The sequence below is a fragment of the Microtus oregoni genome, unplaced genomic scaffold (genome assembly GCF_018167655.1).
Source record: "Microtus oregoni isolate MIOR12 unplaced genomic scaffold, Mior012 000005F_ref0000423, whole genome shotgun sequence".
Classification (NCBI taxonomy): Eukaryota; Metazoa; Chordata; class Mammalia; order Rodentia; family Cricetidae; genus Microtus; species Microtus oregoni.
The window spans coordinates 40,276,850-40,303,623 of NW_024543064.1; the positions used below are offsets into that span (position 1 = coordinate 40,276,850).

A 26,774-nucleotide genomic window follows, 5' to 3' on the forward strand; every position below is an offset into this window, starting at 1 on the left:
ATGGATCATATCTATAGTCCCAGCAGTTGGAATGCTGAGGCAGGAGGATTGCTATGACTTCTAGGCCAGTGTTGGCTACAGAGTGTAACTCTCCAAACAACAAAATTAGAGACAAAACCCAAGTTTCTTCCTGGGTGAGGTACACTACACCTTCTTTTCTATGAATATCTCAGTGGATTTGAAAATGCAACATGGTGGTGCATACTTTTAATCCCAGCACTGGGAGACAGAGGCAGACAGATCTCCCTGAGTTTGAGGCCAGCCTGGTCTATAGAGTGAGTTCCAAGACAGCCAGGACTACACAGAGAAACCCTCTGAAAGAAAGGAAGGAAGGAAGGAAGGAAGGAAGGAAGGAAGAAAGAAAGAAAGAAACTAAGAAACTAAGAAAGAAACAAACTTTGGAAACTAAATTGGTAATTGTAATAGCTAGATTTGTCAGTTTTACCTAGTAGGAAGAAAGCTGTTACAGCTAATGTTAAATTTGGTCTGACCTTTCTTCTCTTGGTTCAACTTTAGAGGCATAAGATAGTTCCAGGCCGTGAAAACTAGGGTAGAGTTTATTTTATTGGGAACAGCTTTCTTCCTCTGCAAAGCTATGTGGTAAGTGACTAACGAATCCTCAAGAAAATAAATCCTAACAGGAACCTGAGGAGATTTTTCATGGTGTGGAAAAGGGAGGAAGGAAGGTTCCAGCTAAGCTCAGAAGGTGAGAATGAGGTTGGCTGGATTTGCTGTCTGCCTTGGTTTGATATAGCTGCAGCTGTGCTGGTTTTTATTATTCAGTTGTATGCTTTAATTCTTGTCCTTCATAGCAAGCTGATGTGCGTATTAGGTAATAGAAAATGGAACTTAAAACCCAAAACTTGACTGGGTGGTGGTGGCACACACCTTTAAACTCAGCATTTGGGAGGCAGAAGCAGGTAGATCTCTTGTGAGTTCAATGCCAGTCTGGTCTACAGAGTGAGTTCCAGAGCAGCCAGGGCTGTTACACAGGAAAACCCATCTTGAAAAACCAAAAACCAAAACAAAATCAAACAATAACAACAGCAAAAAAACAACCACCCCCCCAAAACCAGAACCTGTTGCAAGGAGGGCCTGCTTGTTCATCCTGGCTGCTCAGATAACTTAGCCCCGAAATAACCACACAGAAATTGTATTAATTGAATCACTGCTTGGCCCATTAGCTCTAACTTCTTATTGGCAAACTCTTACAACTTGGTTTAACCCATTTCTATTAATCTGTGTATCACCACATTGCAGTGGCTTACCAGGTAAAATTCCTAGTGTCTGTCTCCAGCAGCTCCATGGCTTCTCTCTGATTCTGCTTTCTTCCTCCCAGCATTCAGTTTTGTCTTCACTGCCTGTCAAAGCTCTGACCTATCAACAGGCCCAAAGCAGTTTCTTTATTAACCAATGAAAGCAACACAAAGACAGAAGGACCTCCTACACCAAGAACCTGCCATCTTTGGTCATTTCCTTCTCCTATATAACTCCTTCCCAAACAGAAATAGGTGCAAGAATCTCTTAAATACTGCTGTTATGAGAAAATTGCCTAAGGGTAACTAAAGTCTTGTTTTATTTTTCCTTGATACGTATTTCCCGTGTAACCATGGCCAATATTTTTATTTTCATCAAGTTTTATTGACTTGTTTTTGATACACTTGTAAATATCACTCTTGATTTTGAATTCCAGCTTTCTGAACTTCTGTTTTGATTCTGTTATATGATAGATAACGTGGTTCACTCTTGATCAGTATTGGTCAGTGTTAGTTCACTTCTTTTATACTGTGATCCTGGCAAGTTCAGTATATTCTTTTTCTTCCCAGGTTTTCTGTGCCTCCTGCTGTAGCCTGAAATGCAAACTGCTATACATGGACCGAAAGGAAGCTAGAGTGTGTGTAATCTGTCATTCAGTGCTGATGAATGGTAAGTGTTGAAACAGATCGATGCAGTCACTGGGGGAGAAAGAGAGAATTCCTGTGAAGTCTCTCCGCCCCCCCCCCCATTCCTGTACTGTCTGTTTGCCTTCTCAAGTTTAGAACTGCAACTGAAATCCTAAGCTTAATCTCCATGTTTTAAAAGTGCATTAGCATTGCAGATTCCCATGTCAAATTACCGAGTGATGGCTAAAGCTAGATAAGTTCTGTGGTAAGAATGAAGCATTTGAGAAAATGGTGTTGTGCATCTCTGTGTGTCCCTGTCCTGTAAGGAGGGGTGGGTTGGTGAAGGCAGAGATATCGAGCACTTAAAAGAAATCTCACACTGGCTCAGAACTGAGAGATAGACAGTTATAAAATTGGGGGAAAAGTTAAAAATCAGGATTCTTTGCTTGAACGGTGGATGGAGATGAGATCCAAACAATCCGAACAAGCAAAATGGGAACCAGGGGGAGGAGAGAAGGAGATGCGCTTCGACATCTGGGTAAATAGTCTGTGAGACCACGCCCCAGTAGGCGGGTAAGCCTTCCTGCAGCAGGTTGGGATGCCTTTGACCACAAAGCTGTAAGATATTAAATTTGAGACAAGTTCTCCTTCCCAGAACTTTTTATTTTGTTAGAAATAAATATTTTAGCATCGAATAGAAATGTGGTATTAAGTAGAAATATTAGTAGTTCGCATCAAGCGGAGATTTGTACTTCTTTTGCCAGTGGCTTCTACAAAACAGTTTTTACATGGGGAAAAAAATACAGCCAAGGGAAGGAAGATAAAACTTAATCAGTGTTCATCTTATATGGGACTAGAAATAAATCCATGGACATTTTAGTTACAGGAAAACAAACAAACAAACAAAAATGCTAAAATCCTTGAATAGTCTCGTGAAAAAATGCAGTGAAGTTTACCAGGTGATAGTATTTCTCTTTGAACAGTTGCCAGAACAATTCCACATAGACACAGTGTGGAAACAGGACACCGATGTTGCCTGTGTCCCAGTAGTGGCGTCCTGGAGACTGGATTTTATCTGCTCTCAGATCCTCCTGCTCTGTCTGTCTGCATTGCTCATAGTGATGTTTTCCTGTTGCTGGCGTATTAACCTATTGCATGTCAGTTAATCTGATCTGTTCTAATATCCTATGATCTACCCAATTTCCTCCCATTTCTGAATTCTTAGAATTTTGATGAAACATGAATCATTCTTTCAACTCTTAAGGATCACTGTTTGGATGGCGGTTATTTCATTGAGTTACTCAATTTTTATTCTACTGCTTTTATTTTTGACCACATATCCACAGACAAGAATATACAGCTTACTAGCAATACTTAATACCTCTTTTATTTGATGAGGTCTTCCAACTTGATAGCAATTTTTTTTTAACTTGGCATAGCTAAAGATGAAGGAAATGGCAGGGGATTCGTATGGAATCACTCACTTTTTATTAAACCAAGGAGGCCCTTAACAGGGGATCCTAAGGTAATTCCTTCTGATTTTGCCGGTGTCTTTCCTCTTGCATGGCTTAGCCTGGTCTCTTTCTGAGTATTTAAGTTGATGCTTTTCAATGTTCCCTCTTTTCCCTTTCTCCTGTTCTCTTCCTCTCCTCTTCCTGCCAGTGCTTTCAAATGAGCGCAGCTGTTATTACTAGCCTACAGGAAATAAGTATTCAACATAGATAGGCAGAGTCTTTTGGATCATTCTTTGATGTTGGATGAGATGCTTTGTTTTTGTTTTAAAGGTGCTTTAATTAAAATTAGTTAGTTTCTATTCCTGGGCATATATTACCTGTGCCTCAAAAATAAAGTTTTGATGTCTTTAGTTTCTGTAGCTCCATCCATCCTAGTCACTTTTAGAGAAAATGTTAATATGTCAGTGTTTAGTTAATGAGATTACAGGGAACGTAGACTCTTAATGTATTTGTGATCTTACTGGTTGATCACACTTACATGACATTGGCACATTTTCATGTTCAAGTAAGTCCTGTGCTTTTGAGACTCACCAAGGATATGCAGTGGTTCACTGCTGGAAATTTTTATACAAGTGATGACTGTATTAGAGCATAAATCACAAAAATACTGAGATGTATACTCTTAAGCTTTAGTCTCAAAAATAAGACTAAAACAGTCACATACAATAGAATTATATTTTTTGGTCCCTGCATTAAATCAGAAAATGCCTAAAGGCTATCTCAGTTGCAAATCTTTGAAGTCTGATGCTATATTCCTCTTTCTTAAGAAATACATGGTCTCCTTTAAAAAACAAACAAACAAACAAACCTATAGGCATAGTCCTTAACTAACAGTCTGTACCGACAGTCCTGGAGTTACTATTTTTAAATATTGAATCATTTTATTTTAATCCAGTCAAATAAATTGCTTAGCTAAGTGGTTTCTCCTATTGAATAAAACCATCTGTCTCCAGAATACCTTCACTAACTGGAAGAGAGACGTACTGGGAATGTTAATTATTATCCAATATTGTCAAGGTCTTGATGTCCATATTTTGCAATCCATTCACATTGATTGTGTCTGTATTTGCTTTAGCTCAAGCCTGGGAGAACATGATGAGTGCCTCAAGCCAGAGCCCTAACCCTAACAATCCTGCTGAGTACTGTTCTACTATCCCTCCCTTGCAGCAAGCTCAGGCCTCAGGAGCCCTGAGCTCTCCACCTCCCACTGTGATGGTACCTGTGGGAGTTTTAAAGCACCCTGGAACAGAAGGTAGGGGATCATGTGCTCTTCTCTCCTTTCCTTCACCAAGCTCCTCTGAAAGGTGCTGATGTGCTGATTTATAGCACCACTCTTAAAAACTCTGCAGCTAAGTCTCTTTGGGTGGTTACTAAAGTAGAAGACTGAGATGAGAAGTATGTCCAGATTATATGTGGGCCAGGAAACCAAACTGTATTGCCTGCTCTTCTGGAGGACCTCTGAAGCATACCCATTTCCCTCCACCTTGAGAATGACCTAGCTAACTACATAGACCTGAGAAGAGTTGTAGACTTTGACAGCATCCTGGAAAGTCTTAGATTCAGGCTCCTTAAATGTTCATGGTAGGAGTTTGCCAAGTGGTGAAAATGAGCCTTCTTCCTGCTGACCAAGCCATTCTGGTATTGTTTTCAGGAGTAAGCATTGCTGTATTCTCTTTTTGTAACTAATTTGTCCATTATAAAATATGAAAATATCTCAGTTGTAGACTTTTAAATCCAGGGCTTTAATTCTGATTATATCATATGATAGCTTATAGTCTCAACTTTTTGGGGTCGTTACTTCTTTATGATTATGATAGTATCAGATGAAAGGCACACTATAAATTTAGAAGAATATGAATAATAAACATAGCAATTACATATTTCTTTAAAATGACCTTGTCTATATATCTTCATTAGTTTTATGTCTGCGCTCATAGTGTGTTGCTTTTCCCTTGTTAAGGCGCTCCTTTTGAAGGTCAGATCTCTATTGAGATTGCCGCTCTTGCTGCTTCTCCTCTTTCAGATCATCCCTGAGTAGATACTCCTTGTATTTTTGTGAGTTCGGGCTTCCTTAGAATCCTTATTCTCTTTGCTTCATTTGTCATTTTGTTGTTCTTCCCTAGTCTCTTTGTTTTAACCGTTCACATTGATTTCCGAAACTGGATTTAAGGACATTGTTTCATCAAGTGCGATTTTCCAGCTTCCCCTGTCCTTTCACTAAAGTACAAACCAGCACCAGATCATCTTTTTCCTCTTCAGTTACATTGAGCCAAAGATCTGGTCAGTTTGCGCCTCAGATGTCTGTGCCAACTCTTTCTTTACTAGCCAGTGTTTCCTCAGTGTTCTTCAGAGCATCTTTGCCCTCTGGAAGGACCATATCCTTTTGCAAGTATTTAATTTCCGTGGATCTCATATTTTTAGGAGGTGGGACTTATTTTGACTTTTTTTTCCTGCTATAAATCTGTTTCCTGGGCATTTAAAACTTTCCATGGTTTCTGTGAGCGTGATGAACAGACTGTGTAACATAATCATAGAAGTGTCTAAGAATTACTATATTTTTAAAGCAAAGCATTTTAAACTTTTTCAGTAGAAGAAAGAATATTTAAAAAGGAATTTTTGTTAATTATAACTGTTGCCATTCAGCCAGAGTTCTCCTGTATGTAATGGTAAGATGATAATAAGTAGGGACCTCCTTGAACCTCTGGAGTTGGTGACCTCTTCTTTGCCATTAGAAACACTATCAATGTCACATTGATGCCTGTTTTATTTTCCTGGCCCCTCAAGTGCCGCAGCCCCGAGAGCAGAGGAGAGTTTGGTTTGCTGATGGGATCTTGCCCAATGGAGAAGTTGCTGATGCAGCCAAATTAACAATGAATGGGACTTCCTCTGCAGGAACTCTGGCTGTGTCACATGACCCGGTCAAGCCTGTAACCACCAGTCCTCTGCCAGCAGAGGTAAGAAAACAGGAGGACAACTAAAAGTGACTACTGCTTTGCTCAGCATGGTACTGTCTGTCTGCTGTCTTTTGTTAACTTGAGTGATTTCTTTGTGAAACCCAGTGTACTTTGGCTATAGTTTAATAAGGGCAAGTGCTCATTTGTGTCTGTGTGTAACTAAAAGAAACATGGCAGCATTAGCTGCTTGCTCTATATTTGAAAGATTTTTTTTTTTTTTTTTTTTTTTGGTTTTTCCAGACAGGGTTTCCCTGTGTGACAGTCCTAGCTGTCCAGGAACTAGCTCTTGTAGACCAGGCTGGCCTCGAACTCACAGAGATTCACCTGCCTCTGCCTCCCGAGTGCTGGGATTAGAGACGTGCGCCACCACGGCCCGGCGGAAAGATTTTTTTTCAAGGGAAAGATTCTCAGGTGTGCTCAGGCTACTGCTAAAGGGAGAGGCCTAACTTAGAAGGATCAAGATCCCTAGATGAATTAGCTCTCAAATCATGTTCCTGGGTTCTGTGTAGCCGCTCAAGAATATTGTGGAGGAAAGAACGAGCAGTGTGAGCATAGCTGGAGAACTACCCCGTTTGTCAAGAATAGAGCAGTGTGAGCATAGCTGGAGAACTACCCCGTTTGTCTTCGAGCATCTCTGATTGTCTAACCTGTTGTTTCCATTTAAAATTTCTAAAAAAGTGTCACCAAAGTTTAAATAAATTAATAAACCGTTTGCCTTCTCGATGGAAGGACCATACAGTTTACCTTAAGGTACTAGCTATTGCTGTGTCTTCACTTTCATATCTGTAGAACTCAGTTACAGTTTTGGAACTAATAGGATTTTTTCCCCTTAAGACATAATATTAAGAAACATAGAAATACCAGCTCCTTTTTATTTATTTATTTGTTGTTGTTGAGGTGAATAAGATTGGAGCTAGTGCCTTGTCTACCATTGAACTATATATCCACTCCTTCTGAAATGCTTATTCTGAGTGGAGCTCACTAAGTTGCTCAGGCTAAATTTGATTTAACTCTTGGCCCAGGTAGGCCTTGAACTTTCCATATTCCTGCCTCAGCTTCTTGAATATTTGGGATTACATTCCTATGCCACCAGCCCTGGCTTTTTCATATTTAATTAGAGGATAAGAGTTTGGATACATTTTTTATGGAAACTTTTAGAGTGGTTTTTATTCATAGCAAATTGAAAAGAATACTAAGCTGGACATAGTAATAATGGCTTTAATTCTAGCAGTTGAGTGTCAAAGTTCGAGATGAGCTCAGTCTACATAGTGAGTTCCAGGACAGCCAGAGCTACGTAGTAAGACTATGTTTCAAAACAAACAAATAAAAACAAAAACAAAAAAAGAAGATACAGATATTTCTCACATTCTCCCAAGTCCTCATATGTCATCCATCCATCATTATCAGTGTCTCTCCAGAATCAAAAGTTGATACACTTGGTGAGCCTGTATCATGATCACCCAGAGACCACAGTTAACATTAGGGTTGGATAAAGCTTGAACTTACAAAGTTCCCAGAAAATTGTTACTGCTTTATATTTACATTCAAAAATATTTGTCCAGATATGTATCTTCATATTGTCTGCAGACTTTGTTATGAGTATAGTTGGATTTTATTAAGATTGACTGCACTGGGTCTAGGACTGTAGCACAGTTGATAAAATTCTTGCCTCTAAAGCATAAAGCCCAGGGTTCAGTTCCCACCACCATATAAACTGAACATTGTATTGAATATCTGTGTTCCCAGCACTTGGGTTGAAGTGGTAGGAGGATCAAGAGTTAAAGCCATCCTTAGCTATAAGATGAGTTTGAGGACAGCCTGTGCCAGAAGTCCTGTCCCAGAAGTCCAAGAGGCAGCCGGGTATGGTGGTACACCCCTTAAATCCAAGTACTTGGGAGGCAGGGGCAGGTAGACCTTTATGAGTTCCAGGACATCCAGGGCTATATAGTGAGATCTTGTCTCAAAAAAAGAGTAAATTTCAATTTTTTATTTAAATTCTTACTTAAATTTTAATTACACATTACTAAAGTTTTGCATGCACTAATGTTCACATTGATGGTTGCTTCTCCTAGGCTGATATTTCTCTATTCTCTGGGAGCATAACTCAGGTTGGAAGTCCTGTTGGAAGTGCAATGAACCTTATTCCTGAAGATGGCCTTCCTCCCATCCTCATCTCCACTGGTGTGAAAGGAGGTATGTGGACTTCCGTGCTTAAGCAGAATTCTATACGCCACATGTCACTTCTGTTTAAGGGAAGGATGGTGGAGTGACAGTCATTCTAACCAGTACGGCAGCCTCGATGCCGTGAGAACAGTGGCTGCTGAGACTGCTCTAGTGTAGCTCTTCATATGTGTTTGCTGTAATGTCATTGTCCGTCGAGTTCATCATACATACTCTCAAGAGTTGCTTGTGGTCCTAGAGTACCGCCTGTTACACTCAGGATGTTAATTTAGCTTTGAAGTGTGATGACAACCTGCAGGAAGACACGTGGGGAGGGCTTAAGTAGCAGTTTTGCTGTTAAAAGTATTATTTTAGCTGGGTGTGGTAGCACAAGCTTATAATATGTTTTAATTAAATAAATATACAGAAGTATTTTTCTTTCTTAGTAGAAGATGGCATAACCAACTGAAGTTAACATATAAAAGTCAGTATCTGACTTACCTTTTTAATAAATAAACTACTATAATTTCTTACTAAACTAAAATTTATTAAAATAACCCAAATTTGTGCTTAACACAGCAACCTTCTTCTTTTTTTTTTTTTTTTTTTTTTTTTCTTCCGTAGCTTTTGGATCCTGTCCTGGAACTAGCTCTTGTAGACCAGGCTGGCTTCGAACTCACAGAGATCCACCTGCCTCTGCCTCCCGAGTGCTGGGATTAAAGGCGTGTGCCACCAGCGCCCGGCCACAGCAACCTTCTTTTTATTCATTCATTCATTCATTCATTCATTTATTTATACAATATTCTGTCTGTGTGTATGTCTGCAGGCCAGAAGAGGGCACCAGACCCCATTACAAAGATGGTTGTGAGCAACCGTGTGGTTGCTGGGAATTGAACTCAGGACCTTTGGAAGAGCAGGCAGTGCTCTTAACCTCTGAGCCGTCTCTCCAGCCCCCCACAGCAACCTTCTTAACAAAAATATGTTGTAGGGATCTTGGTAAAGGAGCGGAGGTGACACAACCAAGAATGCTGAGCTGAGGGGCGTGTGCTACCTCCCATCAGCACCAGCCAGCCCCTCCCAGCTGCGGGAATACTAATAATAGTTCCATTGATCTTTTCTTTGATTCCTGCAACCTCATATTCTCTATCTTTATCCTTTTTGTTTGTTCATTTGTTTTGTTTTTTGAGACAGGGTTTCTCTGTGTTGCCCTCGCAGCCCTGAACTAGTTCTGTAGACCAGACTGGCCTCGAACTCACAGAGATCCACCTGCCTCTACCTGTCAAGTGCTGGAAATAAAAGCATGCACCACCACCACCCGGTGTGTCATTTATCTTTTGTATTATTGCCTGCATGCATATATGTGTACCACGTGCAGTCCCGGTGCCCTCAGAAGCCAAAAGAGAGTCTCCTGGAAGTGGAGTTACAGACAGTTGTGGTCTGCCGTGTGGATGCTGAAAACTGAACCCAGGTCTTCTGTAGGAGTAGCAAGTGCACTTGAACTCTGAGCCATCTCTCTGGCCTAAATTATTATCATAGCATACACAAATCCTTATAACCATCTTTCAGCTCCTCTTGTAACTTCACTTCTAACACCTTACATGTTATTTACAGATTTATTATTTTTTTTCTAGAGAGGGTGTCTCTGTGTAACAGCACTAGCTGTCCTGGAACTAGCCCTTGTAGACCAGCCTCACAGAAATCTGCCTAACTCTGCCTCCTAAGTGCTGGGATTAAAGGTGTGCGCCACCACCATTCGGTTTACAGGTTATTTCTATTCTTTTTCCCTTCGTTATAGAGTAATGGGAAAGAATGAACTTTATAGTAGGCAAAGCACTCATTCCCTCTGAACTATTTTTAAATAAATTCTTATCTATTTTTTGTTTGTTTTGTTTATTTATCTATTTACTTATTTATTTTGGATTTTCAAGAAAGAGTTTCTCTGGAGTTTTTGGTGCCTATCCTGGAACTAGCTCTTGTAGACCAGGCTGGCCTCGAATTCACGGAGATCCGCCTGCCTCTGCCTCCCAAGTGCTGGGATTAAAGGGGTACGCCACCACTGCCCAGCTTGTTTATTTTTTGGGACAGTGTTTCTCTGTATCCTTGCCTGTCCTGGAACTCACACAATAGACCAGGCTGGCCTCCAAGCCACAGATCTGCTTGCCTCTGCCTTGCCTCCCAAATACTGAGATTAAAGGTATGTGCCGCCACCACCAGGCTGCTCTGGTCTATTTTTTAAAAGTGAAGTAAATACGCCTATTTAAGAGTGATTGTGGTCATTAAATCAGATTACATACCTTTTTGTTTATAGCAAGAACGGTTCTGACAGCAGTCAAATTGACAAGTAATTAGTACTTTGTCTTTTCTCTGCTTGAAAGAATTTGTGTCCTCAGACAAGACTGTCTCAGTCTTATCCTAGGTTACCTACAAAGTAACACTTGGCTTTTTTCTCTATTCTGCTATTCTTCTAGACAGTTCTCTATAAACACTTTCTCCTTTACTGGCGATAAGCTAAGTCTGCTCAGCATTCTTTGGTTGTGTCATGAACCTTTGCTTTTTTACCAGGACTCCTTAGAACATGTTTTTTGTTAAGAAGGTTGCTCTGTAAGTGAAAATTTGGGTCATTTTATTTTACTTGTTTATTTTGAGACAGATCCTTGAATTCAAAAAGATCCACATGTCTCTTCTTCCTGGTCTACTGGGATTAAAGATGTGTGCCACGTGTTGTAGTGTGGCGATCTGCTCTCAGTGTGCTAGGCAGTTTGGATGCTCACCTTACTAGACCTGGATGGAGGTGGGTGGTCCTTGGACTTCCCACAGGGCAGGGAACCCTGATTGCTCTTCGGGCTGATGAGGGAGGGGGACTTGATCAGGAGAGAGGGAGGGAAATGGGAGGCGGTGGCAGGGAGGAGGCAGAAATCTTTAATAAATAAATTAATTAATTAAAAAAAAGATGTGTGCCACCACACCTGGCTGAGTTATTTTTATAAGTCTTAGTTTAATAAAGATTGTAATAATTTATTATTAAAGAAATTGTATTGCTGGACTCTTGTTTCGACACTACAATCTCTTCACTAGAATTATGCAAGGTTTTTTATTTTAGTGAGATAACATTAAAAACTTTTAAAACACTATTTTTCAAATATATATTTTCATTGATAGGAAGTTAAGTATTTTCTATTATATCTAAAAAAAACACCCAGTTTTTTTTGGTCAGTGAAAAATGATGTTCCCTTTTGATCATGGCTCATCCCTTGGTGATGCACTTTACAAGAACAGCACTGAAAATCCAATTTAACCCTTTCCTTTATCTTTAAGTTAGATTCTTGGTGACTTTTGCTCATACTTTAGACTTTGTACTGAGATGAACACCATTAAGAATGAAGTGATCTCGTGGTACAGGCTGTGCTTGCAGGGTTAGAGGAGCAGCGTTCTGTGTCAAGTACTGATTGTGCTCCAGTCTGATGTGTGGCTTAGTAAGGATTTTAGTGCCATATGTAGTGAGTGCTCATATATTTAGAGGAATTATTTCAAGAACCCAGTTCTAGCCGGGCGGTGGTGGCGCACGCCTTTAATCCCAGCATTTGGGAGGCAGAGGCAGGCGGATCTCTGAGTTCGAGACCAGCCTGGTCTACAAGAGCTAGTTCCAGGACAGGCTCCAAAACCACAGAGAAATCCCGTCTCGGAAAACAAAAACAAAAAAAAAAAAAAAAAAACCAGTTCTATTTTTTGGTGCATTAAAAAAAAGTCTAATGCTTTGTAAGGGTAAAAAACATAGAACAGTATGATAGTATAGAGTAAAATAGCCAGGCTCCCTCTGTACCAATTCCTTGGCACCCTTCCCATAGGAGCTCCCAGTTTATAATCACCTTTTAATGTATGTGGGATTATTTTATTGATTAATTTATTTTCAGTATTTATTTTAAATATGTATTTATTTATTATGTGTACAATATTCTGTCTGTGTGTATGCCTGCAGGCCAGAAGAGGGCGCCAGACCCCATCACAGATGGTTGTGAGCCACCATGTGGTTGCCGGGACTCGAACTCGGGACCTCGGGAAGAGCAGGCGATGCTCCTAACCGCTGAGCCATCTCGCCAGCCCTGTGGGATTATTTTAAATGTTGATCTTAAAATATTTGTTCTATGAAATGTTTGTTATAATAGTTGGACGTTTTTGTTAGATGAAGAGGTGCAGCAGACTTGAAACAGACCATTTTAGGGGGGACGTTTATGCGTAGGACAGCCACATTTCATTCCAGCCAGAGTCAAAGGGAGCACTAAACATGGCAGTGAGGCAGTGGGTACCAGCCATGCCTGTGTGGTCTCTTTCCTGTAACTGTCAGCCCATTCTCCACTAGATTTCCTTCTCAGTTTGTCCCTGTAACCAATCTGCTACAATGTTTTCTCCCTTACAGACTATGCCGTGGAAGAGAAACCATCGCAGATTTCAGTCATGCAGCAGCTAGAGGATGGTGGCCCAGACCCACTTGTCTTTGTTTTAAATGCAAATTTATTGTCGATGGTTAAAATTGTAAATTGTAAGTTAGAATTTTTTAACTAAAAATAATTTCAACATATTTGTTTTAAGTTGACCATAGAAACTAGAAATACCTTTGTATTGCTTCCTTAGACATTCTCCATTGATGAAATGGGGAGGTTTCTGACTTAGCTGATAGTAATGCCTTTTTGTTTGGCCCATTGTTAATGTCATCCACTTTTTCTTCCAGAATCACATTTAAGTATAATGTTGCTTGAAATTTCAGTTTACCATACCTACTTTATAAATTATAATTAGAGATTAGCTAACCTTGCCGCCTGGGGGCAGAAGCCACCCTACACTTTTCCCTAGTGTAGTATCCTGCCCACAGAAGGTACCCATTAAATGATTATGGGATGGACAGACAGACAGACAGACACAGAGAGACAGACCGGCAGAAACAGATTGACAGAGGCAGGCAGGCAGACAGACAGAGAAATTAGCTAGCCTGGAATTCCTGAAACACCTTAAAATGGTGGATTAATTGGAGGGCTGGGGAGATGCCTTGGTTGATAAAATGTTTGCTGTGAGAGCATGAGGATCTCAGTTTGATTCCAGCACCCATACTAGAAAGGGAAGAGGAGGAGGAGTCAGGTGCAGCAGTGTGTCCGTAATCCCGGATCTCTGGGGCTTTCTGACCATGCAGTCCAGCTGAACCGGCAAGCTTTATGTTCACTGACAGAACCTGCCTCAGAAAATAAGGCGGAAAACATTGGAAGACACCCAGCGTCTCTCTGGGGCTCATGAACATGTGAACACACACATGAATAGGACTGAGTACTTCCTAAGTAGGCACACAAAGTAGTGATTTTCATAGAAAAAGAAAGGGACCTTTCATTAGTTTTGATGCACATAGTGGTATTAACATTACTTTATTTGAATTCATTTGGAAATAATGTGTCAAGGATGGGATGATGTGTTTTGCTGCATATGGCTTGTGGGGTTTTTTGGACCCTTTCTAACCTAAAGTGAAGAAGTAGAAGTAAGTAGTCTAGACAAGTCATACTTTGTATAGTGTAAAACCAGGTGAAGTCCTCTTCTCATTATCTAATATTTTCTCTCAGAAGTGATTATAATTAAACTAGCTAGTACATAAAAAATGTATTTTCTTTTGTCCACAGCCTGAAGTCAAAGCTAAAATACTAGATTTTATTCTTTTTGCTCCTAGTCTCATATAAATAATGAAAAGTGATTTTGTGTATGGGCATGGTGTGCATGTAGAGGACAGACCATGCATGTAGAGGACAGACCATGCATGTAGAGGACAGACCATGCATGTAGAGGACAGACCATGCATGTAGAGGACAGACCATGCATGTACCTGTGGATTTCCGTGGATTGCTGTCCATCTTCTTTTTTGAGACAAGGTCCCTCACTAAACCTGCAGTTCACTAATCGGCTACACCGGCTCCCCGATGAGCCTCTGGGATCTTTCTGTACTGAGACTGCAGGCAAGTGCTCTCCTGGGCGGCTGTTTGTGTGAGGGCTGGGGTCTGAACTCAGCCCTCACACTTTGTGCAGCAAGCCCTTCACTCACTGAGCCTTCTCCCTGGTCCCCTGGAAAAATGAATTGTTTTGTTTTGTTTTATTTTTTGAGACAGGGTTTTTATGTGTAGCTTTGGTACCTGTCCTGAAACTCACTCTGTAAACCAGGTTGATCTCAAGCTCACAGAGATCCGCCTGCCTCTGTCTCCCTAGTGCTGGGATTAAGGGCATGCACCACCACAACCCAGCTGAAAAATGATTTTTTAAAAATAGTGATATGGAAGGCTTTACCTTTGTTGTCTATTTAAGTCTTAAATATATTTTCCTTGTCTGTCATTTCTTTTAACTTCCAATTTTCTAAGTGTTGAGAAAAAAATAAACAAGGCATTGACTTGTTTTATTTTTTACAATGATCCTTTGGTTCATGCGGTGACCATTTAAAGTTGAATTGTATGGGCTTACGTGATCTTTTGTTTTTTTGTTGTATTATAACAAATTTCTGAACATCCTTTTAAGATCAGTGATTGAGAAGAGTGTGTATATCTTTATTCCACCTATAGATGTGAACAGGAAGTGCTGGTGTTTCACAACCAAAGGAATGCATGCTGTGGGTCAATCTGAGATAGTAATTTTGCTGCAGTGTCTACCAGATGAAAAGTGTTTGCCAAAGGACATCTTTAATCACTTTGTACAACTTTATCGGGATGCACTGGCAGGTAGGGATGCTATAGAACTTTGCACTATTAGTAGATTATAAAAATTTTTGGATTCAGATATAAAATAATTGTATTAGGTTTGGAAACCTGGCATTGAACTTTGGTATTTTCTAACAGTGCTAGGAATGAATACAGGTTCTTAGGTGCTAAGCAAACACTCTACCACTGAACTACATCCCTAGCTCTCGGACTTTGACATTAGTGGCAAGGTAGAACTTGTCATACTTTGAGAAAATTATGTATTTTTTTTACTGATTCTCTTTTATTTTACAAAGATGGATTTAAAATTATAAGAGAATCTGTTGATATTGGGTTAAGAACGTTGTTGTGATACTATGGGTTATAACATTGGTATCTAGTAGAAGAAAGCATAATAATAGCTCAATCATTATAACCTTTAGTTATCAGTATTTATGCAGTCATAGTATAAGCACTTGAATATTCATATTTTTAAAATCATTAGCTTATATGGTTTCAAAATAAGTTGTATTACTAACTGCAATGTCTAAGTGAAGGTACACTTGTAAAAACTGGACAAGGGTTGAGTGGTAGTGATGATCGCCTTTAATCCCAGCACTCAGCAAGCAGAGACAGGTGGATCTCTGTGAGTTTGAGGCCAGCCTGGTCTACAGAGAAAATTCCAGGACAGGTTCCAAAACTACAGAGAAACTCTGTCTTAAAAAACCAAAATAAAAATAAAAAACTGGACAATGCTAAGGATGTTAACTTAAAGAAATACTAAAGTTGAGAGAGAAATAATTATACTTGACCCAGCCTTGTGATTATGCCTGTAATTTCAGTACCTGGGAGGCTGATGCAGGAGGATCATGATTTCAAGGCCAACTTGGGCTATATAGTGGGGGCCTACCTCAAAACAAAATGAAACAAAAAATACATTTAAACTTATGATTTAACAGTACAGATTCACCTGATTTAACAGAAAAGATACGATGTGGTTTAAATGAACTGATTTTTACTTATAAGAACAAAGTCAGGCCGGGCGGTGGTGGCGCACGCCTTTAATCCCAGCACTTGGGAGGCAGAGTCAGGCGGATCTCTGTGAGTTCGAGAGCAGCCTGGTCTACAAGAGCTAGTTCCAGGACAGGCTCCAAAACCACAGAGAAACCCTGTCTCGAAAAACCAAAAAAAAAAAAAAAAAAAAAAAAAAGAACAAAGTCAGTAAATAATATCCATGGTTGATAGAGAATACTGTAAATGTACAGACTAAAACAAATAGCAAGGGTTTTGTTGTTGTTGTTGTTCTGAAACAAGGTCTTATTGTGTAGCTGTGCTGACCTGGGTCTTACTATGTATACCATGTAGCCTTGAACTCACAGAGATCTTCAGCCTCTGCCTTCTGAGTACTGGGATGAGATTTTTTTTAAGGATTTATTTTTATTTTAATTCTGTGTATGTATGTGTGCCTGTGAACATGAGAGCAGGCGCCTGTGGAGGCCAGATGAAGGCATCGGATCCCCTGGAGCTGGAATTACAGGTGGTTGTGAGCTACCTAGCATGGGTGCTGGGAACCAAACTAGGGTCCTCTGGAAGAACAGCATGCGTGCTTTATCACTGAGCCATCTCTCTAGCCCTAAAGTAAGTTCTTTTTTTTCCCCTAAAGAGAATTCTTATATTTTGGTTGTGAGCCTCTCCTTTAATAGCTAAGCCGTCTCTCCAGTCCTTAAGAAGGATCCTTAAGGCAAATGTGGTTGCACACTTGAGGATGGTGAGTTCCAGACTAGTATACACAGTGAGACTCCCATCTCTGGTAGATTCTGCGCTGAGGAACAGGTGTTGGAGAGGGGGTGCGAGTGGTTAATATAAAACTATTTTCATGTATTATCTAATAGTATTTCATAAAGATAGGAAACCATGAATTAATTAGTCAGGCTTTCTTTTTTAAATTTGTTGTGTGTGAAGCCAGGCGGTGGTGGCGCACGCCTTTAATCCCAGCACTCAGGAGGCAGAGGCAGGTGGATCTCTGTGAGTTCGAGGCCAGCCTGGTCTACAAGAGCTAGTTCCAGGACAGACTCCAAAGCTACAGAGAAACCCTGTCTCGAAAAACTAAAAAAAAAAAAAAAAGTTTGTTGTGTGTGCATGTGCCACAGCACACTTATGAAGAAGGTCAAAGGACTACTTTGTGACATTGATTCTCTCCTTTCACTTTTATGTGTGCGTTCTGGGACCAAACTCAGGACATCCATCACACTAAAGCAAGCACTTTACCCACTGGCCTGTCCATGGCCACACAGTCTCTTAACTTTGCAATCCCTCTGTGAGGTTTTGAGCAAAGATGTTATCTAATATAAAATATGCTTTAGTATGTGAAATATTTTTGAAGCATTGCAAAAATTAGAAAAATTAGAACTGATAGAAATATCTAGGTACAGGTGGAGAGGTTAACTGTTAACTTTTATTATGTGTATGCTTCTTTTTGAGAACTTCTAGTAATAGCCAAAATTTATATAATAGGGGCTAGAATGATGGATCAGTGATTAAGGGTGCTTTTTGCTTTTGTAGAGGACCCAGGTTCAGTTCCTAGCACCTATATAGTGCCTCACAGTCATGCTAACTCCAGTTTTCGGGGATCTGATACCCTCTTCTGTGGGTTCCTGTGCACATATGGCACATGTGAAGTGTTTATCTATTCTTTATTAATAAAAACTCAGGAGTCAGATATGGGGTAAGAACCCGAATAATCAGAGACATGGTAAAGAACCAACCAGTAACAGTTCCCCTCGCCCCTGCTTGTTCTCCCTCCAACAAGGCTGAAACTCTCCCCAATCCCTGCCCTACTATTTCTTGTGTGTCTCTATCTGTCTCTGGTCCTCCAAAGCCTCAGTGGCTAATTTTGGTCACCTAGTAGCTATCTCCGCCTTCTGAATCAAAGCAAACTTTATTGGCAGTCTCAGGAGCATCAGAGTGAAATCACATGTAGCATACACTAAGGCATATACATAAATAAATATTTAGATGTCTTGGATGTAGTAGCTTACATATTTAAAACCGGCACTTAGGTGGCACACACCTGTAACCATCACACTTGGGAGGCAGAGGCAGGCAGATCTCTTCTGAGTTTAAGGCCAGCCTGGTCTACAGAGCATGTTTCAGGACAGCCAGGAAGAGACCCTGTCTTGACAAACAACAACAAAAACAATCTGTGAGTTTTATTGTATATGAATTGTGCTTCAAAATGATTTTAACAGACTATTGTAGAAAGTCAGTAATCAATTAAGAAATTGCATGGCAGCAGGGCTGTGGTGGTGCTCACCTTTAATCCCAGCACTCAAGAGGCAGAGACAGTTGGAGCTCCGTGAATTCGAGGCCAGCCTGACCTAAAAAGTGAGTTCCAGGACAAGCTCCAAAGCTATAGAGAAACCCTGTCTTCAAAAAAAAAAAAAAAGAAAAGAAAGAAAGAAATTGCAGGCTTAACCTTAGTAATGACAGAGAAAAAGCGGTGAAAGAAAGTGGTGTCTCAGTTAATTAGGGTTCAGTAACTGAGTGTGAGATGTGTTGTAGAGGAACAGGAGAGGGTTCGCTTCAGATCTCTGGCTTGGTACCAAGTGAATTGGTCTTAAGTATTCAGATGTCCAATAGAAAACTTGACAGAAGAGCAAGATGAGTAATTGTTCAGTCTGCTGAATTAGAACTAATGACTAATAAATTTTGAACTACTCAGATGGAATATGTAAATACTAGGTGAATATGTGATGTGACTCTTCAGAGAGAAATCTAGTTTAAATTTAGGAGACATAGCTTTCACATATAGTCAAAATTAGAATTTTAAATAGGATAGGCCAGTGTGAAGTGACTAAGATGTGTTTTGTATTAATGGTTTTGCATTATAAAATTTTATTTTGTCTATTTTAACTTAAATAGCTAATATTAATAGAGCGTGGTAACAGTAGTTCAGTACATGTATGCAATATGTAATATGTAATGATCAAATCAAGGCAGCAGTCACTTCCATCTCCTCAAATATCACTCATTCCTTTGTTGGGAGCCTTTGTAGTAAATACACTGTAGATTCTTAGTTCTCTCCTGTGCTGCAGAAACACAGACCACTCCCTCTGCTCTGGTGTCCCTACTACCTCCTTTCTCCTGTCTCTCCTTGCTGCCCTGTGCGGTCTCTCCTGAGCACCCTCCCTCTCCAGTCTCCTTATTTCATGCTCACAGGAAGCCCTAATAAAAATTAGGAAACAAATTATCTTTTAACAAATGTCACTCACTTAAAAAATAACCTTCTCAGGCTAGAGATAGCTCCGTCGATTAAGTGATTTCTATGCAAGTCTGAAGACCTGAGATTAACCTCCAACACCCATGTAAAAGCCAGGTGGTGCAGCATGTACTCGTAATCTCAGCACTAGGGAGGTGGAGACGGGTGGATTTCTTGGGGATTACTGGCCAGCCTCCTTAAACCCATTAGAAAGCCCTAGATCCATTAAAAGAGCTAGTCTCAAAAATACAAGGTGGATTGCTTCTGAGGAATGACCTATGACCTCCACACAAATGTGCACACATGGGAAAATACAAACATAGACAAAATGAAACTTTTGTAAATATGGGCCTTTCCCAGGGAAAGATTGGGAATTAATATTTGGTTGTGTGTAGCTCAGTTGTGGGTAATAATAATAACTTAAACTATGATTGATTTCTTATCATAGAAGCTAATTAACAAATTTTTTGTTTCAGGGAATGTTGTGGGCAACTTGGGACATTCTTTCTTCAGTCAGAGTTTCCTGGGCAGTAAAGAACACGGTGGATTCTTATATGTGTCATCTACCTACCAATCACTGCAAGACCTAGTGCTTCCAACCCCGCCTTACCTGTTTGGGATTCTCATCCAGAAATGGGAAACCCCTTGGGCCAAAGTGTTTCCCATCCGGCTAATGTTAAGACTTGGAGCTGAATATCGACGTAAGTTCAAATGTCTTCTTCTAAGCCACACTACCAAGACATGTGGTGAGATAAAGCTTGAAATATTTTGATCCCTCTCTGGTGATACAATTCAGTAAAAATAAGCTTTTGAAAATAGATATGCTAAATATGACCAATTATTTGGCTATAATGGAAAGAACTGAAAATATCAAATGAGGAAGTTGATGGTATTTTTTTCTTTGTAACTATTCTTTTATGGTTCACTGATAAAAACATCATCTTTAAAACAATTAATTTGAACAAGTATCTTTATTTTTATAGTATATCTATAAGCATATTTGTTATTACTTTGTTAGAAATATTTATAAAAATTCATTTTACTTGACTCTGATAGTTGAAACTAGTAATATGGTGAAGACTCTCACTTGATCAGCTGACTGACAGGTCTTCTTTGCCCATGGTTGTAGCAGTACAACTGTGTGTATGTGTAAGACATGAAAGACTAGATACAAGCTTTACTTTAAATTTTATATCTTCACCTACTTAAAAGTGCCCTGGTCTAGGAATCAGAGCCCTTGAATAAGGTTCTCAACCCCACCATCTACTAATTCTATAATTTAGGAAAGTAACTCAAATTTTATGATTGCTAGCTTCTCACTCAAATCGTCTTTTTGTTTTACAAACTGGTGATCTTAATGCTTGCCTCATGTTCTACTATATCATTTAAGGAATAAAATAAAGTAATAAATAATCAAGAAAATACCACTACACATATGTTCACAGTCCTGTGTTGTCATTTCAGACAGGAAACCTTGGTTAAGGAGCCCTCTAGGAGTGTCCCCTGGTGTTTAGCCTTCCTGAGGAGGGTCTCAGTTAGGAGGTATAGAAGAGTGAGCTCATAGACTTCTTAAGCACAGAGGTTTGGGGAAACACTTGTTTTTCTGGATCACACCAATCCAGTTGCTCCACAGGACCTGCTGGGTCACTTTAGAAACTGCCCTGAAAGACTTCTGCTCATCAGAAGACTAAGACTGGCTCAGAAGTTGTCTGCACCATACTAAATTCTTTTGAGCCCAACAATTGAAATTTCATAATGATCCATTTTAATTATATTTAAATTAATTTAACAATGATGTCTCTTTTCCTAGAAATTTAAGCTGCCAAATTTATTCTGCAAATTTCTCATTTCTGTAGTTTATCCCTGTCCACTGTTCAGTGTCAGATTTCGGAAACCATTGTTCGGAGAGACTGGGCATACCATCATGAATCTTCTAGCAGTAAGTTGAGAATTTTCCTTTTATATTTCTTGTGCTTGTACTGAAGGGAAAGATTTCTTTATTTTTTTGACAGCTGTGCCCTTGATGCTTTAGGCAAGTGAAGCTCTATGCTGGAGGAGAAGCGAATATAATATGCTTTTGAAAACAGTCGAGCTCTTGGGTGAAACAGTACAGGATTCCAGTCCTGATTATATACTCTCTAGGTAGTGACCATTTCCGGGTTCTGGTAAAAACTAGAACATTGTATAAATAAAGACCTAGCATTTTGTCTTGTTTTCATTGTAAAAATGACATCTGCCATCTCTGTATGGTTCACTGTTAGTCAGATTGGTCCTGATGCTCAGATACATGCCAGTAAGTCTTCTTCTGCTCAAGGATCTGTGTATGGACTAGGGTTTACATTTTAGTTTTTCCTGGCTGTTGACCTCTCTCATGTCTCTTCTATATGTGTGCAACTGATTATTTTGAACAAAATGTTGGTCGATTGAAGTTTCTGCTACATATTTAACAGACTAAGATAAATCTTGGTTATTTAGAGTGTTTATAAAGTTTCCTATTTCACCTCCCAGAACTCTTTGTTAAAATCTAACTAGTCTGCGTAAGTAGTTCCCCCAACAAGCTGGCAACCTGAGGCTAACATAGCTATTGGCCCTCCCTTTGTGTGTGTGTGTGTGTGTGTGTGTGATTGTGAAAATTCACATCACAGTATGCCACGGTTGTCTGTCTTTGCCTTGCACTTCTTGATATTCCCTGTTGCCTACAGACTAGCTGACCCTTGAGTTTCCAGGGTTCCTCTTGCCTTTGCCTCCTGTCTCCAAGTACCGGTATTGGGATTATAAATACTTGTGCTGTGAGTCCAGCTTTTACATGGGTTCTTGAAATTCATACTCAGGTCTTCATGCTTTCAGAAGCAGTTTTACCCACTGAGCCATGTGCCCAGCCCCATTGTCCCTTTTAATTAGCCACTAAGATACTGCTCTCCCCACCCCCATACTGCACTGAACATAGGGCTAGGCAAACTCTCTACCGCTGATTTACATCTACAACCCAACTCATTATTTTTATTTTGAGACAGAGTCTCATTTAATTGTTCATTCTGGCTTCAAACTTGTGAACCTCTGGCCTTACCCTTCAGAGTAGCTGAGGTTACCCCCCCCCCCGTGTGTGTGTGTGTGTGTGTGTAGGTGTAGTGTAGAGAGGCCAGAGGACAACCTTGAGTGTCATTCCTCAGGAACACCATCTGCCTCATTTTCAGACACTATCCTAGTCCGTTAATTAGGCGAGGCTGTCTGGCATGTGAGGCCCAGGCATCCTCATTGTCCCATCTCCCTAATACTGGGATTACAAGCAGGCTCCCTCACACCTGACTTTTTAAGTGGGTTCTGGGACCTGAACTCAGGTCTTCATACTTGGATAAGCACTTTACCTGCTGAGCCACTCTCTAGCCCTCTGGTTGCTGCTGTTTGACAGTGTCCAGAACAGTAAACATACTGTTTTCCATAGAGCCCCTTCCCTGCTTGAATAACCTAACAGGTATTTGGGACAGAGCTGGCAAGGCAGTCACCACCTCAGCTTGACTGTTCGTACTTGAAGTTCAGCTGTTCCCATGAAGTTACTTCTGAGTGTGTCAGATGTCTTTGGTCTGATTTTACAGCACTGAAGTGATTATTGTTGTAAATGATTTACTCGGCTTTTAATGGTCTTTCCTTGTTTTGTTGATTTGTTTGAGAATCCCTGTTTTGTACAGCCCAGCCTACCCTTGACTCTATACCCTCCTGCCTCGTGCCTCCAAGTGCTGGATGGCATGTACAAACATGACCGACACTTAATTTCTTTTTAGATTTACTTTATTTTTAATCTTGTGTATGTGTGAGTGTGGGTGTCTGAGGTGTCGGATCTCCTGTAGCCAGAGTTTGAGACAATTATGAGCCCCCAGACATGGGTGCTGGGAATTGAGCTTGGGTCCTCTGGAAGAGTAATACGCACTCCTAACCGCTGAGCCCTCCAGCCCCTTGATTGTTCTTTAGGGAGTGGATTCTTTTCTAAGGGAGTAAGATATTTTTACAGTATAGGAGGAAAGTGACGGCAGGGTTAGTTAGTCACATGGCTGTGCAGGAAGTCACAGCAAGGGAACAGCTGGTCACATGACAGGTGCAGTCAGGAAGCAGACCAAGGCCAGTGCTGGTGCTCAGCTTGCTTTCTCTTTGTGAAGGAGTCCAAGACCCCAACTACTGAATGATGCCACCTACAGGTGGGTTTTCCCACCCCAGTTAACCCACTCTGGTAATCCACACGGGCACACCCAGCGGCTAACCTAATCTAATAACCCCTTACAGATGTGCCCGCCAGTTTGTCTCCTAGGTGATTCTAGATCCTGTCAGGTTGACAGTATTAACCCTCACACTCCTTTTTTTTTTTTATTTTTTTTTTTATCCAGCTACATTTTTAAAACACGTGAAAGCCAGGTTTTGTGACTTAGGCCTGTGGTCCTTTCCAGTTACAAGGCAAAGCAGAAGGATCATCACACGCTTCAACTGGCCACTGTGATTTCAGTGTGTGGGTTTTCCCATCAGTAGTCTTGTGCTCTATTGCAAGGAACACAGTAGAAGTACTTAGGAAGGGGGAGGGAGCAGGAGGAGGAGAGGGAGTGGGAACTGGGATTGGTATGTAAAGTGAGAAAAGATTGTTTTTTTTGTTAAAAAAAAACTAAATAATTTTAAAAATGCAAAAAAAAAAAAAACAAAGAGAGAGAAATAGTCTTTTCTGCTGGGTGATGGCAGTGCATGCCTTTAATCCCAGCATTTGGGAGGCAGAAGCAGGTGGATCTCTGTGAGTTTAAGGCCAGCCTGGTCTATAAGAGCTAGTTCCAGGACAGGACCCTGTCTCAAAAAAAAAAAAATCAACAACAAACAAAAAATAAAGAAACACCTTTTCTTCCCATCCTGGTTTTCAACTTCTTAGGCCTAACAGTAAAACTCAGAGTCAGATTGACTTCTTTTGACTTCTTTGTAGAACTTCTTTGTTCCATACCCAATCAAGTGACAGGCATTGTCTGTTTTTCTTTTAATCTGACAGGTTTTCACTATTTTTTGGGCTATTAACACTTTCCATAATCCCTGTCTGTTCCCTACATTATTCTTATCAACTCCTCTCACATACACTGTTGTTGTTGTTGTTTTGTTTTCGAGACAGGGTTCCATTGGGTAGCCCTGGCTGTCCTGGAACTCGCTCTGTAGACCAGGATGGCCTCATACTCACAGGTACCTGCCTGCCTCTAATCCTAGTGCTGAGATTAAGGTGTGCACCACCACTGCCCAGCTTACTTACACTTTCTCGTCACTTAGTTTTCATAAAGAAGTAAGATCTGTTAAAACAGGCCAGAAACCTCCTCAGAATCAAAGTCTTTGTGGTATCAAGTGTGGTGACTCAAATTTATAATCTCAGCCCTGAAAAGGCTGAGGCCAAAGAGTTTTGAAATCAAGGGTAGCCTGTCCTGCATAGTAAGTTCTAACTCAGCTTGGGCCATGCAACAAAACCCTGTCTAAAAAAAGAATGAGAGAAATAAAAAGAAGAAAAAAACATCAGACCCTCTACTGGTGACCTATAAGAACCTATGGCATCCTGCTATATACACTGTCACCCTAGACTTGACTCTGCTTATTTTGCTTCAGGCATACTGGATAGTGTGCATGCTCCTTCAGATTCTCACTGAGAACTGAAATGTTTAGAAATACAAGAACAAAACGAGTTTGAGTCTGACCTTCCTGCAAATTAGTGGCAATAAAGCAGAGTGGTCATTTATTTAGTGTTACATGGGAGGAGTGTAGGAAGCCATCAGCTTCACTGCCTGTGGCTTATTGTACTGAGAGACAGGCTACAGTCAGTCAGGGCTTCCATTGCACATCCTCTCAGTGTTTAATAAGCAAGGTCATTCAATATTGGTATTATTTCCATTTTGTGCTACTTTTATTACTATAAATGAATTTCTACCATTTTTATCATGCTTTAATTCTACTTTAATCTGCTTTGCCAGGACTTCCGAAACTACCAGTATACTTTGCCAGTAGTTCAAGGTTTGGTGGTTGATATGGAAGTTCGGAAAACAAGCATCAAAATCCCCAGCAACAGATACAATGAGGTAAGACATTACCACAAGGGAAATTTTTTTTATAATTGAAAATGCAAATAAAAGTAAGAAGTGCATGATTGCATGTGAATTTTATCTTCAATTGATAGTAAGCTCAGTTTATATTAGTACTTGTCTTGTTCATTTATGTAAAATTTTCTTATACAAAAATAGAGTGATAAATTCTGGACTTCTAAAGTGATTGTGTCATTTTATTTTTCAATATTGTGATAGATTTACATTTTTATTAAAAAGTATAAAGTTAGCTATACCATATCAATGAAATTTGTGGTGGTATTGTTTCCTTTTTCTCTCATACAGCAGATGCTTTGCTGTTCTTGTTTTTTTTAACTGAAAATAAATTTCGTTTTTATACATTGTTTTTATTATGGTTTCCCCTCCCCCAGCTTCTTCCAGATCCTCCCTGACTCCCCACCCACTCAAATCCACACTTTTTCTCTCATTAGAATGCAAACAGGAATCTAAAAAAGATAATAATAAAGTATAAATAAAATATCATAAAATAAAATAAAAACAAACTGGAATAGGATAAGTAACAAACTACCAGGAAAAAAAGCACAAGAAACACAGATGCAGAATCAAACATACATATTCACACAGAGAGATCCCAGAAAAACACAAAACTGGAAATCATGAGATATATATATGCAAAAGACCCAAAAGAAAAAAAGAATAAAAATAATGCCAAATAAAGCATTATGAAACAAGGAATGTCCTAAAATGCCATTGAGTTTGTTTTTTGCTGGCTGTCTGCTGCTGATCATGGAGGTCTGTCCTTAAGCCTGGTTTATTTTCCCAGTGAGACTCCACTGGAAAAAAGCAGTTCCTTTACTAGCAGTAGCTTCTGGACTAAGGACGGTGTGTCCACCTCCCCTCTCAGGGCTAGGACCTATACATGCTGCCACAGCCTCTGGGTTCTTATGTATCCATCCTGCTGTCACATTTCCCTGGTGTTCTCCATCCCCACTATGTAGTCGGAGGCCGCTTGTTCATTTCCCGGCTGCCCAGACCCAAAATAAACACATAGAAACTGTATTAATTGCAGTACTATTTAGCCAATAGCTTAAGCGTATTTCTAGCTAGCTCTTATGTTTTAATTAACCCATTTCTATTAAGCTGTGTATCATCACATGGTTGTGGCCTACCGGTAAGGTTCCGTCCAGCGTCTCTCTCCTGCAGCAGCTATGAGGCATCTCTCAGACTCCACCTACTCTCTCTGTCTCT

General features: G+C 40.1%; 1 protein-coding gene across 3 annotated transcripts in view; it reads left to right on the plus strand.

The window, feature by feature from the left end:
* The window catches only part of Zfyve9 (zinc finger FYVE-type containing 9), a 131,384-nt gene that overhangs the window by 63,329 nt on the left and 41,281 nt on the right, over positions 1 to 26,774 (plus strand). For 2 of the 3 annotated variants that reach the window (XM_041651789.1, XM_041651788.1), the window contains 9 exons: positions 1,827 to 1,926; positions 4,473 to 4,649; positions 6,182 to 6,351; positions 8,424 to 8,544; positions 12,926 to 13,048; positions 15,093 to 15,248; positions 19,941 to 20,165; positions 21,321 to 21,403; positions 25,437 to 25,541. In XM_041651789.1, the coding sequence (XP_041507723.1) occupies positions 1,827 to 1,926; positions 4,473 to 4,649; positions 6,182 to 6,351; positions 8,424 to 8,544; positions 12,926 to 13,048; positions 15,093 to 15,248; positions 19,941 to 20,165; positions 21,321 to 21,403; positions 25,437 to 25,541 (1,260 nt within the window). The remainder of the gene's footprint in view (positions 1 to 1,826; positions 1,927 to 4,472; positions 4,650 to 6,181; positions 6,352 to 8,423; positions 8,545 to 12,925; positions 13,049 to 15,092; positions 15,249 to 19,940; positions 20,166 to 21,320; positions 21,404 to 25,436; positions 25,542 to 26,774) is intronic. The other variant, XM_041651790.1, reaches the window with a different exon arrangement.